The sequence below is a fragment of the Crocodylus siamensis genome, chromosome 1 (assembly GCF_052110815.1).
Source record: "Crocodylus siamensis isolate JL-2025a chromosome 1, ASM5211081v1, whole genome shotgun sequence".
In the NCBI taxonomy this organism is placed as follows: domain Eukaryota; kingdom Metazoa; phylum Chordata; order Crocodylia; family Crocodylidae; genus Crocodylus; species Crocodylus siamensis.
Genome location: NC_143395.1, coordinates 45,078,992 through 45,097,117, shown reverse-complemented (window position 1 = coordinate 45,097,117; position 18,126 = coordinate 45,078,992). Strand labels below are relative to the sequence as shown.

General features: G+C 43.0%; 2 protein-coding genes across 3 annotated transcripts in view; both read right to left on the bottom strand.

The window, feature by feature from the left end:
- GFRAL (GDNF family receptor alpha like) overlaps positions 1-9,195 on the bottom strand; it is a 78,986-nt gene extending 69,791 nt beyond the window's left edge. The window contains 1 exon segment of the mRNA XM_090043693.1: positions 9,190-9,195. Within this exon segment, the coding sequence (XP_089899819.1) occupies positions 9,190-9,195 (6 nt within the window).
- Positions 9,196-11,269: 2,074 nt separating this feature from the next.
- Positions 11,270-18,126, bottom strand: part of HCRTR2 (hypocretin receptor 2) — a 67,057-nt gene continuing 60,200 nt past the window's right edge. Inside the window, exons 7-8 of one of the 2 annotated variants that reach the window (XM_090031388.1) lie at positions 16,308-16,508; positions 11,270-13,048 (exon numbers count right to left, since the gene is read on the bottom strand). In XM_090031388.1, the coding sequence (XP_089887514.1) occupies positions 12,855-13,048; positions 16,308-16,508 (395 nt within the window). In that variant the 3' untranslated portion in view covers positions 11,270-12,854. Of the gene's footprint in view, positions 13,049-16,285; positions 16,509-18,126 lie in introns of both variants that reach the window. The other variant, XM_090031389.1, reaches the window with a different exon arrangement.

Here is an 18,126-nt window from a genome sequence, read left to right as displayed (position 1 = left end):
CCAGATGCTCTTCACCTGAGGGTGCTGAGGGAATTGGTGGGGATCAAGACCTACCCACGATGAAGCCATGCTAGCTGTTGTTCAGAATCTTATCCTCAACGAGTGTATTGCACATTAATTCTTTAATGAATTTTTCCAGGATTTTCCCTGGGATGGGGGTTAGACTGACTGGCCTATAGTTGCCTGGGTCCACTCCCTTCCCCTTCTTGAAGATGGGCATAATGTTGGCCCTCTTCTAATCCTCAGGGATCTTCCCTGTGTGCCACGATTTCTGAAAGAGTTTTGCCAGGGGTTCTGCAATGACCTGGGCCAGCTCCATCAGCACTCTCGGGGAAGTCTATCTGACCTGCTGACTTGAAAATGTCTAGATTTTCTAGTTGGTTTTGCACTAGCTCTGCATCTACAATGGGAAGGATATCATTCCCACCATGCCCCCTGTGATCCTTATCTCACTTGTCTTTTCCTCTGGTTCAGTGAAATACCAAAGCAAAGTGGGTATTCAGGAATTCAGTTTTTTCCTGAGTGTCCATTACCAGCTGTCCTGAGGTTAAATGGGGGTCCCATGCTTCCATTTGTTTTCCTTCTCCCTACATACCAAAAGAAGGACTTCTTATTGTCGTTGACTCCCTTGGCTAACTTAAACTCAGTTGCTGCTTTAGCTTTCCTGTGATTTCCCTACAAGTGCAAACCACTGTTGTATAGTACTACTTGAGGACTATCCCTAGCTTCCACTGTGTGTATGCCTCTTTTTTCTTTTTCAAGAAGACTGAGATGTCTCTGCTGAGACAGGAGGGCTTGATGGCCCTTCTGCTGCTTTTCCTCTTCATGGGAATGGTTTTCTTTTGTGCTTTGAGGATTGTGTGCTTGAGGAATGACCACTCTTCATGCACGCCATTCACCTGCCATCCCTAGTCCTGCATCACCTCCCCTGCTAATGCCCTGAGCCTGTTGACATCATCATTTTTGAAGTCCAGGTCTTCAATCCTGCTAGTTGATTTGTCAATGTTGTGGCAGACAGTGAACCTGATGACCTCATGGTCACTGTCACCCAGGCTACTCTCAGTGCTCAAGCCACACAGCAGATCATCTCCTTTGACCAAGACCAAGTCTAGAAGAGCAGTACCTCTGGTTGGCCCTTGCATTTCCTGGGTCAGAAAGAGCTCCTTAATTACAGTTAAGAAGCTATATGACCAATCTGACCTAGCCAAGTGTTCCTGCCAATCTACATCCTGGTAATTGAGGTAACCCTTAACAACCAAGTCCCTTGCATGCATGGCCTTTGTCAGTTCTTGAGAGAACTCCAGATCAAGATCCTCCTGTTGGTTTGGTGGCCTGTAGTAAATGCCCACAGTTAGGTCTCTTTTACATCGCACCCCCTGCAATATAGACCCAATGTCTGTATTGGTTTCAAGCTGATTATCTATGGAGTCAATATCAGCCTCCAGAGAGGTTTACTGCTCCCTCACATAGCGAGCTACCCCTCCATCTTTTCTCCCTGCTTGGTCCCTTCTTTGCAAGGTGTAGTCCTCTACAGCTACACTCTAATCATGTGAAGAGTCCCACCAGATCTCCATGATCCCTACCAGGTCATATTGCCTACTAAAGAGCAGAAGGGCTAGCTCCTCCTGCTTGTTCCTGATGCTCCTCGTATTGGTGTCCAGGCAGCTGAGGCCCCCAACTGACACCCACAATTTCCTGACATGCTGTGGGAGAACTGTTCCATTAACATTTTCAAAAACAGTTATTTTAGTGTCCTCCAGATGGGAGCTTTCCTGTGTGCCTGTCCCCAGACATGCTCCACTTGGAGTTTCCCCATCCGCTAGCAAAATCAGTTTAAATCCCTGTCCAATAGATTATCCATCCTGGCTAAGAACAGGGACTTACCTCTCCACGTGAGGTGGATGTCATCTCATCCTAGGGGAAAATAGAAAAGGCTAGCCATGCGTAGGAGAGACTTCATAGCTAGGTTTTTGTCTTTTACGTATCTGTATAATATCAGTATCTCATTCCTGTCATCAATTGGTGCATGTAGTTCCTTCTCCATCAGTTGTTTCCAACTAATGAGCACCAGGCTTATCACAGACATTCTTCCTATTAGTCCCTAAATGCAAGTCCGTGTATTCTATTTTATCGAATTGAATCCCATTTTTATTAAACCTATCTTTACAGTTATCCTATTCTTCCTGTCTTATTCTGATCCCTATCTTTATTGTTGATGTTTCTAATGGTGGGCTAGAGGGGGTGCAGTGGCATGGTCAAGTCTTCATTTCAGCCCATGCTACAGGAGCAGCAGCCAGAAACTTTTATAAGTCCCAATAGCAGGTAAGAAGTAGGGCTGCACGAAATGACTATATCTTGTTTTTATTTCAGATTTGGCCATTTCAGAGGACAGTGATTTATATCGGTGTTTTGGATCACTGTTCTATTTCAATTTGGCCAAATCTGTTTTGGAGTTTTGACGCTGTTTCAACGTTTCAACCATAGGCTATTATGGGGAAACACAAAACTGCCTATAACTTTGACATTTATTCCCTGATTTCCATGAAGCTTCCAGAGATGGTAGCCCCTTCTGATGCCATTAAGCTTGCCATGGTTCAAGGAGATAGGTGCAGGGGGTTCTGAGAAACTCCACCTCAAAATTTTGAAAGCAAAACTCAGATGTCAGGCAGGATATAGTGTGTCATAAAACCAATGTCTATATTGAGTCCACGAGTTTTTGTATCTAGGAGGTTGATGAAGTGAAGTTCATAGGCTCATCTGTGAAAAGTGGTGTGTAAATTCAAACAAACACTGAGCCTAGTTTTATAGTTTCATAGTTTCACAGTTGGTAGGGTCAGAAGGGACCTGAGCAGATCATCAAGTCCAACCCCCTGCCATGGCAGAAAAGAGTACTGGGTGGTCCAAGCAAGGTGTTCATCTAGCCTCCTCTTAAAGACCCCAGGATAGGAGCCAGCATCACTTCCCTTGGAAGTTGGTTCCAGATCCTAGCTGCCCTGACAGTGAAATAGCACCTCCTGATATCTAGCCTGAATCTACCCTCTGCCAGCTTGTGACTGTTATTCCTTGTCACTCCTGGTAGTGCTCAGGGGAACAGGGACTTCCCCAGTTCCTGCTGGTCCCCTCTGACTAGTTTGTAACAGGCCACTAGATCCCCCCTCAGCCTTCTTTTGTGGAGGCTGAACAGGTTCAGGTCCCTTAGCCTCTCCTCGTAGGGCCTGCCCTGCTGCCCCCTGATCATGCGAGTGGCCCTCCTCTGGACCCTTTCCATGTTGTCCACATCCCTCCTGAAGTGCGGTGCCCAGAACTGGATGCAGTACTCCAACTGTGGCCTGACCAGTGTTGCATAGAGGGGGAGGATCACATCCTTGGACCTGCTTGAGACGCAGCTGTGGATGCATGACAAGGTATGACTGGCCTTCCTGACTACGTCCCCACACTGTCATACTATGTTCATTTTGGCATCAATAATGACTCCAAGATCCTTTTCTGCCTCTGCACTGACGAGAAAGGAGTTCCTCAGGCTGTAGGTATGCTGCTGGTTCTTCCTCCCCAGGTGCATCACCTTGCACTTGTCAGTCCTGAAACCCATCCTTTTCTCATCTGCCCACACCTATAACCTGTCTAAGTCTGATTGCAGCCTATTCCTCCCTTCTAGCTTGCCCACTTCTCCCCATATCTTAGTGTTGTCTGCGAATTTGAACAGGGTGCTTTTTAGAGAATGGGAGAGGAAGGGGGGTCCCTGTTTCTGGGCCAACTGCCTGCCCCTCTTTCACCTTCCATGCCTTGACAGAAAATTGATTCAGATGTTTTCCAGGTGGGAGGCTGCCCATTTAGGCCCCTGAAGTCTAGGGGTAACATGCATCCATTCCACAGCTCTGTACCTCCCCTTAAACTGCGGCCCATGCCTCTCAGATGGCATCCCAGGCAGCTAAGCTCACCTGAAGCCTCACAACTCAACTGCAACCAGCAAGCCTCAGGCCTCTCAAAGATCTTACAGGTTTGGGCTGTCCCTAGCCAGAACTGTGGGTATGTGTGGTGGCTAAAGGTTATAAGCCATGTCCTACCCTTCTTTCACTAGGGAGGTTTGCAGTTCTGGTATTTCTTGGGGGCTGCTGCACCACCAGCAGTCCCACCAGGCCTCCCAACACTGGCAGGGTGCATTTTTAGGTCATGCCCAGGACCTGGTGCAGAGCCCCAGTCCATATCTCCAAAGTTCATCCTGGCACAGAAGCTCAGCAGGGACATGTTCTTTCCTTGCTGGCTGGTGATACAGTGAGTGCCACCTCCATCTCTGAGAATGGGGCATTAAATGGTTTTTAAAAAAATTTTTAGAAAGGAAATAGGTGTGGATGGAGTGAGGAGGGTGGCACTCACTTTGTCTGCACGTGGAGCTTAGGGAACTGCAGCAGTGGGAGGGTCACCTTGAGGAACACCAGCTGCTCCATCAAACCAGGATCCAAGGAGGTGTGGTAGGGTGTCACTAAATCCCCAGCAATGCTGAACACCCTGTCACTCTGGTTGGTGAACAGGACAGGTGTTTCTAGGGCAATTGTGGAAGATCCTGCCACATCTGGCTTTAGCTTGCCCAGTAGGCCAAGGGGTCACAGAGAAGTGGCTTCTCATCCTCAGCAAGATAGGTAGCCACCAAGGCCTCAGCACTACCTGCCTGATGCTGTGGTCCGGTGCTTCTGGATGCTAACATGGAAGACATACCCTCAGCCCACATTGGCAGTGCCTGTGGTGGAGAAGGACACTGGCTGGTAGATGGAGTGCTGGCACATGAAAGTGGATCCCCCTCTTCCACATCCCCCTGCCTTTGCCTTTCTGCCTCCCTGACTCTGTTCACGAGCACCTCCATCCAGTGATCCAGGATTTTGCTGCCATAGACACTCCCCTTCACTCTCAGGTAACACTTGCCTGCCAGCATGTGGACAATACTGGACTGGAATGGATTCAGCCATTTCTTGATGCCCTCCTTCAGCCACATCACCAGTGCCTGCACCACTGGTAACAGCAGCTTGCCCCAGGCAGGAACACCTATACCCTGGAACTTCTTCATTTCATTCTGAAGCTCCCTCACTATGGGGATCACCTGGCTAAAAGGAGGGTAATGCCACTGCTGAGGCTCTCGGTGGTCTCAAGGAATGGTTTGAGGACACCAAGATCTGGGAGATGGTATCCCACACTTTTTTGTTAAGGGGGTTGCTAATTCCAATCTGTTGCTTGACAAGCTTTTCGTGTATCAGGTATGTGGAGTTCCACCAAGTCTCCACATGCTGCATGATTTTGTGCTGCGGAATGCTCAGCTCTGCCTGTTAGCCCTGCAGCATCTTGCCTCCCTTAATGCTGTGTTAGAAGTAGCCCGCCACCTTCCTGCATTTTTAAATGAGCTGGTTGGTTGTAGTAGTGATGGTGCCATTACCAGCAGCCCTATCCCCTTCCAAGGCATCCCTGACTATGAGGTGGAACTTGTGTGACACACGGTGGATGCCAACAAAATTGGCATCACAGACTGCCTTGACCATGTTGGCCTGGTTGTCGATGACGATGAACCTGTTGGTAAGATCACCCTCCCCAGTGAGACACCCATGCACCATATGGTTCATGGCCCCCATGTTCTCCATTGCCATGTGGGACTCATCCGTCACTTCAGATTGAAGGATAGCTCACTGATGACTGATCACACCAGTGCCCTGTTAAGGAGAGGTAGGCATGATCTCCACCCCAGCTGCTCCAGAAGTCTGTGGTGAAGTGTAAGGCCACCTGCAGACTTGCTTTACACTGCTCCTTCCTCAAGTACTCCCTGCATGCTTCATACAGGGAGGGCACCACCATCCTGCTGAAGGTGGTGCATGTGGCCATGTGGTATGTTGGGACCACGAGTGCCATGAGCCACCTGAACCCCGGCTGCTCAGTGAAGGAGAAGGCCTAGCCATCCAAACTAAGCATCTCCCCAGTGCTCTGACTGACCTGGCTTACCTTGGGAATGTGTCCCCATTTCCCTCTTCCTTTTCCCCATTGGTCAAGGGTGGCCTGCCTCTGCTTCTGGGGAATGGGGGCTTTGGAGTGAGAGTGGGGCATGCTCCCACCGGTGCCAGGCTGAGCGAGGGCAAGGAGGTGGTGCCTCCTGATACGCATCAGCATCCCCGTGGTGCTGAAGTGTTTCTCGTGCTTACCCCAGCTGGTCTTGAATCATCAGTAAAGGCAAATAGCATACTTGGGATCATCTGCTACCTCAAAATGATCCCTCACTACACTATCCCCTCACTTCTGGGGTGTGGGTGAGGATCCTGTCTTATCCCCCTCCTCAGCAGGCAGAGGCACAACAACAGGGGAAGCTGAGCCACCTGTCTCCATAACCCCCTCCACACTGCATTCCCCTGGCTCTAGGGGAACTTTGAGAGGTGTGGAGCAGAAACTCAGTTTCCTCCTCCTTCCCCAGAATTTCCATGGCTATGGCACTGAGCTCCCCTGGTTTCAGATCCAGCTTCTCCTCTGGCACTGGGAGGCTCATGCTGGGAACTGAATCTTGGGTGGAGGAGACTGTCATGACAGTGCTTGTCATGCTGGTGGTGCTGGGGGTTATTATTATTGCTGGTGTTAGTGGGGGTGGGGCAGGTGCAGACACTGCTTCCACATCCTTGCTGCCACTAGCAGCAGAAGCTTCATGCCTGCTAGGGAAGAGGGTACTTCTAAGTTTGAGGGGGTGGGAAACATAGAGCTTTCCCTCTGCCCCCTCTTGCTCCCTTGCCAGAAGACTTGGCACCTGCCTTTCTAGGATGCTTCATAACGTTTGCTGTGCTGGAAAGTGTGTGTGTGTGTAATATATCTTCTATGTGTTTACTATATATCTTCTTCTCTTCTCTGCTTATTTGACTATATCTATGTGTTTATTGTATCTTCTTCTATCTGATTATTTAGCTATATAGGAAACCCTTGGTATTTGCAGGTTTAGCATGCATAGTTTCAAATTAATGAATCCTGAACCTGCATTTTAAATACACTTTAAACACTTACCGGAGCTCCTTGGGAGCTCCGTGCTTGCTGCCACCGGGCTTCTGCTGTTGGATCCCCACCGCTGCATCCCCGCCATTGCTGCCAGAGCTGTACCCACCCCTTGCAGCCACCAGGGGCACTGTGTTCATGAACTCAGTGCCCTATTCATGAATGTTGCCATTTGTGGGCATCACAGGAATGTATCCCTCGTGAATGGTGAGGGACGCCTGTATCTATGTGTTTACTATATCTTCTTCTCTATCTGTTTAGTTTACTATACTTTCTATTTACTGTATCTTCTTCTATCTGCTTACTATATCTTGTATCTGTAATATATTGGAAAGGTGTATCCAATCCTTTCCAAAAAGAAAGACTAGCAGGAGACTGACTAGGAAGCCAGTCACTGGAGGCAGCCACAGTACCTTTCACACACTGTTGCTTCCAGAGACAGCTCACAAAAGGGACAGAAAGGCTTCACAGAGAGACTTATATGCTGTTTCTCCATCCTTCCCCCAGAGCACTGGGATTGGAAAGGACCTCAGGGACAGATCACAGACACTGGTCAGATACAGATGTCAATATAAGAGCAGTCCTTCCCCACCCCCTCTCCCCCCTCCCTTTTCTGCGTTTCTGTTCCCCTACAAGCCCGGCTCCAAAACTGAAATTTTCCAACATTTTCTGAAACGCTTTAGATTGTTTCATTTTGTTTCAGAGATGTTTTGGAGCCTTCCATTTCATTTTGGATTTGGTGTTTCAGACACTGAAATGGGCTAAAAAAGCTCTGAAATGAAACAGCTGCTGAAATTTCATACAGCACTAGTAAGAAGCCCTTCTTGGTACCCCATCCGTTGTTCTGTGCTCAGTGGCCTCCCTTCCTTTCCCATTATCCTCCTTCCTTCACCTGCTGCTGCTTTTGCCCCTGGATAACCTGGAAGCAGAGGGAGCTCTAAAGCTGCTCCATATCCACTCCAAATTGATTGTATAGAGAGCTGGGCTAGTGGTGATGAGCAAGTTTCCATCCCTGCCCAGTCATCCCAGGTACTCCCCATCAGCCCAAGAGCAGGCTGAACAATTAGGAACCTTCTCACCACCACCACCACTGATCCCAGCAATTGGGGATAGCAGCAATGTCAGTCAGGTCTCCCCTGCTGCACCCAGAAGCTTAAGTAGAGAGTGAGAGTGGAAAATAGGAGAGGAGGTAAGGTACTGTTGAACAGGAAAGGAAAGGGAGGAGAGACTTTAAAAATGTTTCTGTCTGATGTTTCTGTGGCATGGTCTGCCTGCCTTAGTTTAAGGTGGGGCTAGGAACAGCCAGGTACAGCCACACTTGCAGTACTGGTCACTGCTCCCAGACCCTAACTTTAACAAACCTAGTTCCTCCCTACAGAAATTCTTAATTTAATCACCATATTCCCACTTCTTGTGTCAAGGTCATGATTAATAATATTTAACAAATGAGTTCCAAGACTCACCCTTGAAAAAATTATTTTTTAAAATAACACCTCTCAAGCCATTTTCTCACTTCCAACTTATCATTTTTCTATTAATCTTCATTTTCATTAACTAAAAATGATTTCCTATAAGGTACTATATCAAAGTGCTTCACTGGAGTCCAGATAAATAAGATCTACTGCATTTCCTTGCCTAAAAAAAAATTAAGCTTACCAAAGATACATCAAGTTAGTCTGGAACAGTCTTCTTTTGGTTAAGACATGATTCATTTTATCCCATTGTCTGTTTATTTCCTTCTGTTTAATTATTCTTTTCTTTACAGTACTGAGGTCAGACTAATGGGCCTGATGATGCATGAATATTTTTTCCTTTATTACATACATACACATACATATATAATTTAAAATAATTTATATATATATAAACTAAATAATTAAAATAAATTAAATATAATTTTATATATGAATTAAATAATACGTATATAATTTAAAAAGAATAGAATTAACTATTCTATTAGATAGTAAATAGAATAAAATTACATATTCCTTTAATAAATATAGGTACTTTATTTGTTATTTCTCAAACATATGGTGACACCTAAAATAAAAGAATCATTATTTATTTCACCTGCCCTCTTCTTATCTTACACGCTTCTGGTAGAAGCCACTGGCTGGACACAGGAATGAATTCTGGTAGGGTTTTGGCTCTGTGCTGCTTGTGCAATGAGCTCTCAGAGCTTACCGGCATGTCCTATTGGGAGCTCTGTCCATGCTGTGAGTTTTATGAACTCAATACTGGTCTACCCCAAGTCCCTGCTTTCAAGCAGCTCTGGAGCTTGCTGCTGTTTGCTCTTCACCTCCCTCATCCCCCTCTCCTGAAATCTACAGCAGTGAAATTGGATGCGATGAATGGCAACATCAGGGATGCTCAGCCCCTTCTTTCACAGAGCCCAGGGGCCATGTGCCATTACCACTTGACCCCTCCTTTTCCCTGCTACTGCATTCAGGAAAGGGGATGCAGAAGAGGGGAAGAACAAAGAGCAGCAGGCTCCAGAGCATAGGTGATTTGAAAGTTTTGATAGTGAGGGAGCACAATTTAAAGGTCCTGGTAAAAGTGGGGATGAAGGTGCAGATCACCTTTGGATCTTTCTTTCTCTCTCTCTCTCTCTCTCTTCAAGTGGTGCTGGATCCCACCTGAAGAAACAGTGGAGAGAGGATGAGGTGCTGCTACCCAGCTGCACTCTATGGGTGCATCCACATGAGCATGCACATGCCTCTTGCCCCTCCTCAAACCCCTTTGAGGCAGGGCAACAGGCACATGCAGGAACAAAAAAACATTCCCCGCACTGCAAACTTTCAGCGCGGGAAGAAAATTAGAGCCCTGGATAGCCAGGAGTCTAAAAAAATCAAAGTTTAAAAAAGCAAAGCAGTCCCTGAGGCAACCGGAGGCTGGGGTCCTCCATGGAGATTCTCTGGCTGCCAAAGCATCTCTATGGTTGTCCACTTGCCCTGGTCCTGAAACACGCTACTGTCCAGGCAACGTGTTTCAGCACCAGGGCTCCAGTGCTGGTGTGTAAGGGGTCGGGGGGGCAGGCTGGAGGAGAGAGGAAGGGCCCATCTCGCTCCCAGCTGCAGCCCCATCCTTGCTGCCTGGCCACATGCCCTGTCTGCACGAGTTCCACCCCCAGCAGTGGGTATGGGGTGGATGGGCTGGGGTGCCTGGTCACTGGGTCCAGCGGTGGCAGTCAGAAGGTGCTGCTGCCAGAGGGGCTGGTGAGAAGTAGAGTCTACCATGGGCCCGATCTGTTCTGTGGGCCAGACTTTGCCTGTCATAGAAAATTAGGGCTGAAAGAGACCTGAGGAGGAGGTCATCAAGTCCAACCCCTTTGCTCAAAGCAGGACCATGACCAACTGTTTCATTCCAGCAAAGGATTTGTCTACCCCAGTCTTAAAAATCTCTATGGATATTCCACAACCTCTCTGCATAGCCTGTTCCAGTGCTTTATTTGTTTAAGAAATTCTGTCATTCCTTTAATAAACTCTGAATCTATAATACCTCTCCCAGAGATGTAATTTTTAAGTGGAAATTCCTGGTAGAATGAAGTTATATTTATCAGATCACTGAATAGGACTCATCTTTTACTTCTGATCTTCACACAAAAATCTATTGTTAAGGTTAAAGCAGTGAGGAAAGGTCAGTGATTTCAGAACATGTAAGCTTTTCCCTGACTGGGTGAGAACATTAAGATCCTTATACATCTTGGCTAAATCCTTAAAAGACCAGAGGAAACAAGACAACTCAAGTTTTAATTTGGTTTGGCAACTAAGGTTCAGCCCTGCTCCTCCCACAGTCTTTAATGTGAGTTGCTGTCAACTTAGGGCAGCAAACTCAAGATAACAATATTCTCCACCCCCTTTTTCGTTTTTTTAAGTATACTTTTAGGAGCCTCAGCAGTTCCTTCACAAGGCTGATATATCTTCTTAGACCATCCACACCTTTCTTATGGGTTAGTAAATGCTTGATGTATCACCCACACTTCTTTTCCACTTACATGGTTCTGTATAATGACCAACAATTTTTTGGTGGGTATTAGACTAGAAATTCAGCTGCAACATTCACTGTGCAAAAAACCCAGACCTCTTTTCCCCTCTCAGATTTGCTCATCCCACAGTCAGGACTTTTCTTCTTGAAGGGGGCAGCAAAAAAATCATTGGCTGAAAAGAAAGCTGTGTTTCAGCTGAGTTTGGGAATTTAAACATACACATGTGGAGAACTTGAAGGTTTTTATGCTTTTATTTTAATGATTTTCGCAGATTTTTTTTTTCTTCTTTTACTTTAAAAAACTTTATATACAAACAGGATGAGGAGTGATTTTCCTCTCACTTCACAGCAGTGTAAATCAGGAGTAAGTTAAACAAAGTCTATATAGTTATACAAGTATAACACTGAGTTAAATGAGAGGAGTAATTAGGCACTTTATAAATACTTAGATACACAGAGAAAGATAAAGGAAGGGAGGAAAAACAGTTTATAAGTGTCTCTGGTCACAGTAAAACCTAGAAAAAATAATTACTAGGACTGATAAAAAATTTCCATCAAATACATTTTTATGGAAAATTGGGTCTTCAACAAATATTGTGTGTGAGAAAAATATCTGTTTTGTGTGTCAAATACTCATTTTTCATTAAAACATAAACATCTAATTTTCCCCAAAATGTTGTTCATGTATTTTGATTCTGATATCCTGTCATAGTATCTCACACAAGGTGCAGTTTAGGGGCTCCCTATGTCATTTCTTATCTATGGTCCAGTTGTGCTAAGCCTCCTAAAATGCACCACCTGTCCTTATCAGGAAGGAGGAACACAGTGCATCATGAGACACCTCTGACCAGACTGCTTCAAGTAGAGGTAAGGGGAGTTTGAGCCATGTAAGCTGTAGCTCATGTGAGATACCTCATCAATATTTCTCAATAGAAATATTTTGACTTTTTTATATTTGCTGAAAACTCAATTTTTTCCATGGATAAAAAAGAATTTTCCAGTAAAATCTATTAACTACTAAGATCTAAGTCCTAACCAGTAGCTGAAATAGCAAACCTTAAAAACAAATGAGACAAATTGGTGTTTTCAACTTCACAGTAAGACCACAGGGGACCTGACTGAGACTAACATTTTTAGACACTGATTGCTAAAGTTAGGCACCAGTCTTAAAGCAGCCTGAATTTCAATGGTCAATCCCTTATAGTTCCTATTGATTTGAGCAGTAGTTTCAGATTCTCAGCACCTTTTATGATCAGATTGCTTTTTTTAGATGCTTAACTTTAGGCACCCAAGTTTAAAGGAAGATGGCTCTGAATTCTCAGCTTAGAATTACAGAGAGAAAACAAATATTCCATGACTAAGGATGTGGTTATGTTGGAATGAGTAGCTGTGAATATCACAATAACAATCTCAAGAGAAACTGCAGAAAATGTGGTAAAAAGTATACCATAGTTGTTGAAGTGTTAAATTTCTAAGAAGAGTGTATAAGAAGAGCAACTGTGTCTCACAATTAAATCCAGCATGAATAGCTTCAGGATGTAAACTAAATGGTTTTCTAACTCTTTGCCTTCAAATACTCATAGCTCTTTATGAGATACATTTTAAAATGTTACATGGCATCTGAAATATATATAAAATAAATATCTACAGTATTTACAAAACATGATGCAATGCTTTCTTTTAAAAAGACTTGCAAAGATGCATGTTCTTAGCACATTATGAGGTAAGTAGGTTTCCATAAGATTGAGAGGAAATTGAAGAGGCAGTCATTTTGGAGGAATCCCTTTGTCTAATTGTTGTGATCTATCACATGGTGTATAAAGACATTGGTATTCTCAAGTAGCCTTTAATGTATGGGCCCAAATTCATCCTTGATGTAACTCCATGGATGTCAGCTTAGTAGCCACAGGGGTATATTTGGACCACTCTGTATTCTCAGTTGTCCCAGTATCTTCCACAGAAACTTTCTCTGATTCATCTAAACTTGTAGTTATGCTCATCCCTGGTATGTGCAGGTGCAGTTCCACTGACTTCAATGGGCTGTATATGGCCGTGGCACCTGTAACATATAATATATATTTTAAGGTTATTTTATGGCTCGTGAAAGTTGCCATTGGTTCACCTGGAGGCTGGGGCCCTCTTTGAGCAGAACACAGCTAATGACAAGTTTAGTAACATGACCACCTAGAACTGCTTCTGTCAGTGTTTTAGGCAATCTCTTCCCAAAGTCTATGGGAAAGTCCGATTCACAACACATTCTTGCATTAATGATGAATATTACAGGCATTGGCTATTGATTGGGAATCCTAAATTCATCTTTAAAAGTATCATATTCTGTCTGGGAACACAGGATGCTCAGATGTCTTGATAAAACAAGGGTAAAATAGAATTTCTCAAGCCAGCTACTCTTTCAGGTCTAAGTGCCAAATCCTGCTTATTTACTATTCAGCTGAAAAGTTGGCTTGTTCCGTAACAAGATTTGATAATGTGCTCAAAACACTACTAATTCTTAGGAATTGCATGCACATCAGGGGATGTGCAAAGGAGGTGAGAATAATGAAAATAATGAATGTAGGCAGGAGCAATGTTTCCAGCACCAGATGTTGACTGGCTTACTAGCCTGGTCCCCAGCCAGGATACCTTCCCATTGAAGCCGGCCTCTGAACACAAAATTTTTTGTGTGAGAAGATGGGAAAACCAAACTGAATAAACTTTGTCAAGTGAAACAAATACATTATTCTATATGAACATTGAACAAAATGTTCAAATAGTATCAAAGATTTTTCTATCTAGAAGACCAGTTCTGAATCGTCACCACCTTTTTTGTTGATTGGTCCTGCTTAGGTGTGGAAAATGTAAGGTAGATAGATATACAAAGGCTTTATCATGACTGTCCATGTTACACAGTGGTTGGGAGATGGCTAATGCTGATAGGCATACTGCATAGGTACTTCATTAATTTAACTACATAAACTGTTGCCAATCCCAGTTTGTTGCCTATCACTTACATTGCAACACACTCTGATTATCTGCTTATCAGTTAAGTGCATAAACTACTTCAGTACATAGCATCTCTCAGCTTCACAGTTTACTTTGAAACTTAATTATTAACTGCATACTAACTGTAACAGTAATTATCCATTTGGTTACCAACCACACTCTTTTTAACTGTGCCAGAAATGTTGAAAGGAAAGCAGACCTCCAAGGGCTGCTCTTAGAAGCTTTGAGAATGACAACAGCTAGTTAGTTTCATGATTGATTTTGCTATCAAGGCTTCTAATAGCTGCCCCTACAGTGACTAATATAAGCTCTGAAAATGAAGGGATCTAGTCAGTTTCAAGGTTGATAGTGTTACAGGAATAACAGAAACAGACTACCTCCTTCATTTTCATGGCCTCTTTTAGTGCCTCCAAATTAACTGTTAGAAACCCTAAAAATGAAGCACAAGTGGAGCCACAACAATGACAATGTTGTGTACTTAACAAGTATTGCTTGCTTATATTTGGCTTGGGTAAGTGGATACTCTGGGTAAGCACATAGCTTCTTTACGGTTCCAAGGTTATTCGTTTAAACAGACTGAACTATAGACAGTTCACCCTGACCTGTGCCTGCAACTATACCCATTTTCATTGCTGCTGCTGCTTAGTTTTATTGTTAAATATGGGATCATCTTTACTCCTCCATTCCTGGAGGATATCTACTATAGTAAATAACACAATATAGAATAAAGCTAATGTACGAGTCCAGTCTTCTAGAAGAATTTTAGACACTATTCAGTGACCGAATCTTCAAATCTGAATAGAATCAGGAGATGAATTAATCTCTCCAAATTGAATCAGAAGCCTCCAAATCAATCTGGAGAGATTTGATGATTCAGCCATAGACACAGCTTTATGTGTTTTTTCTACATACCTCGAGGTACCAGGCATGGCTTGTGAACAGTGAGATGGTGGAACAAACGGGACATCCCATGGAAGCGTGGTGGGGGGAAGGGGTCCTCCATGCTCTTTGCGGTGGACCAAGAAGTGGACCAGAAGAACTTCAGGTCCACTTTTGGGTCTGCTGCTGAGTGCACAGGGGAGCATCCCACCCCCCAGCTCAGTGATTTGTGTCTCCTAGGTCTGGGGAGGCACCTGGGGTCCCCCCATGGCTGATCGCTGAGCCAGAGGGCCATGGGGAGGAGTCCCTCCTGCACTGGGCAGCTGACCCTCCCTGTGCTCCTGTGGGATGCTCCATTCTCCCCACCATCTCAGCGTTCATGAGCCATGCCTGGTACCTCAAGTTACATAGAAAAAACATATAAAGCTGTGTCTACGGCTAAATTACTGATTCTCCAAATCAGAATTGAACCTTCAGATTCAGATGAATTGAATCAGGACAGTGATTCAAATCAGTGAACTGAATCACTGTCCCCCAAATCGGGCCAAATCCCATTCCAGATCTAATACTGCCCACTTTGCACACCCCTATTAATCTCTTTGTGTGATTCCCAACTGGAACACTGCTTTTCTGCAGTGAAAAGGCCCTTTAGTGAACTAAACCAAAGTCATATGAGGCCTAGATATGGCTTTTGCTATAAAATTTATACTATAGTGCTCCAACACTATCAAGAAAGTGTAATGTTTGCCAGTAGCATTAAGCAAAAATCCTACCACACAGACTCTGGACTCTGTTACCCTAGGAGAGCTCTAATGGCATATAAAGGGAAAAGGAACATCAAACAGTAAATTATACAGCTGTTTCCACTAACTGAAGGAACTGGGGGGAATGCAATACGAATCCAACATCTGACATTCTGATAATCTCCAGAGTTGGTAAATTGAAATTATTTTTTACTTTCCATTTTAAAAAAAAGAGCTTAGTTAACATATCTCTTCTGAAAAAGTCATCTCTATCTTGGCATATTTAGAGAATCAGATACAAGTTGAATATATGCTTATTGCAAAAACATTCCAATTCCAATTTTACACATTTCATGATACCTGCTGTTTATTTGGAAACCAAAGCAAGTAGGGACCCAATACACATAGTAAGGCAAAAAATTAATACTCTCTCCCCACATATCTTAGACATGTTAAAAGTAGAGTAAATTATGTTTCTAAAGGTTTGGGTTTTTTTTTAAAGTTGTAATTTAATGTATAAAATAGCTTATGTAACAATTTTGCTTACTGCTAGTTTGCAATCCTAAATTCCTTTTTGCCCTGTAGACTTCTGGACACTGGTAAAAAGACTGTTGGAGGCATGACCAAATTTTAATTTACAAAGGCATTAAAAGACATCAGGATAAGTATACTACCAGTGGTGAATAGGTCCAGTACCATTTGCTGGAATTGTGTTTATATTAGTCAGTACAACGTGTTCTGAAAGTTTTGAAACATTATCAAAATTGCTAATCTGCGTGGTCAAGGATTTTCGGCTTTCTGTACTTGCACGCCCTCTGGTGAGACGCTCATCCTGGTGATGATGAATGCCACATAAGCAACAAGAAAATGCTGCTTTAAATTCTTCTCTAAATTTCCCTGTTGATTAAAAAAGGCAGGCATGAAAACGTTATCCAAATACATTGTGCTTTTATCTATCTTCCATGAACATGGAAGATGAGTGGTTAATTAGTGCTAAAACATGTCCAAAACAGTCAAGTACTCTTTTTATACCATGGGGAAAAAAGCAGTTTGAGAAGTTTAGGAAACAGCTGCAAAATTACGCTTTTTATCAGGTTTTATATTAAGTGCAGCATAAATCCTATTATTTTTATATTGCAGAGTAGAACAGTTCCTGTCGCTCTCTCCTAGGTGGTTTGTTGAATAAATGACAATTTATTTTTTAAGTGAAATTTGATGTATTGAAATGTTTGTATTATTATCTGACATGTGAAATGGGAGAACATAAGTAACTTCTATTTTATCCTGAACAATTTACAAAGAAAATGGGAATTTAAAATATCAGAAGCACATGAGCTCCAATATATTAAATCAAATGTTTAAAAAAATGTTTTATGTTCCTTAAAAATGTTATAGCCTATTAAAATTGCTGCAGCAATGCTTTATGGAAGTAAAGATACAGAAAAAAAGGAGGGTGGGGGGAGAAAAATCAGTATATCTGGCATTTGGACAAGTTATTCAGGGCCAGATTTTGATCTCACACTAGTTCCATGGCAATATAAATTTCTACATTTCAGCTGAGACTTGATTTACAGTGATGAAACTGAAACAAAAACACAGGACTATATGGAGCTCATGATTATGAAGTCCAGTCCCTTACTAAAGCAGACAACTATGTTAAATAAACCAAAACTAAAACTACATAAGTATCATAAGCTAAAATTACACACTAGTAAATTTGGAGCTTTATCATTTTATGAAGGGAATCATTATATTTGTGTGATCATACCCTCAATTTATTCATCTCTCAGTTTCACCATCAGTAAAAAGAGGATACCTAAAATTTACTTTCCAAACAGATTGCATAATGAATATTTGAGGAACCCAGAAACCGAAATGATGTTACAATATAACTAAATGCCTACATAAAGGGATCTGAGCCACTTCTTATGGTGGCGATTAGAATCTGGTGAACCCATTCAGACAAAGTAAGAAAGTCCTAGAATTTAATGTAAGGTCTTAATTTAACTTCAGAATGCATTCAAAAAAATATGGTTAACCTTTTCTTTTAATATTTTTAGATAGTTTTTCCTTTTTTAATATGGCTTCCAAACTAATACATTTCAGCTGAAAGAAGAAACAAATGTTTGTGAATAAGAGTTTGCCCACTTCTAAATGCTCTTTTATTTCTTAGCATAAAAAAGTTTCTAAGCCAGTTTTGAAGACATTGACATGCTGATGAACATCCAAAAGTTTACTTAAGGTCTATCTGAACCACACTTTTGAAGATTGTTCACTTGGGGCACTTGTACATGTGATGTTGGGGCCATGTACACATAATAAAAAGTTATGAGAAATCATCATCTATCTAACATAATGATGCCACAGTGTGCATATGGTCCACTTTTTTCAGTCAAAATTTGAGTATGGCAACTTAGATCTTCTCAGATGTATTTTAGTTTGATCAGGGCAAATTGTCCTGTTGTGGATAAAAAAAATTGTGCACATGTACATGTGTAGTGGCCAGAGAAGGTGG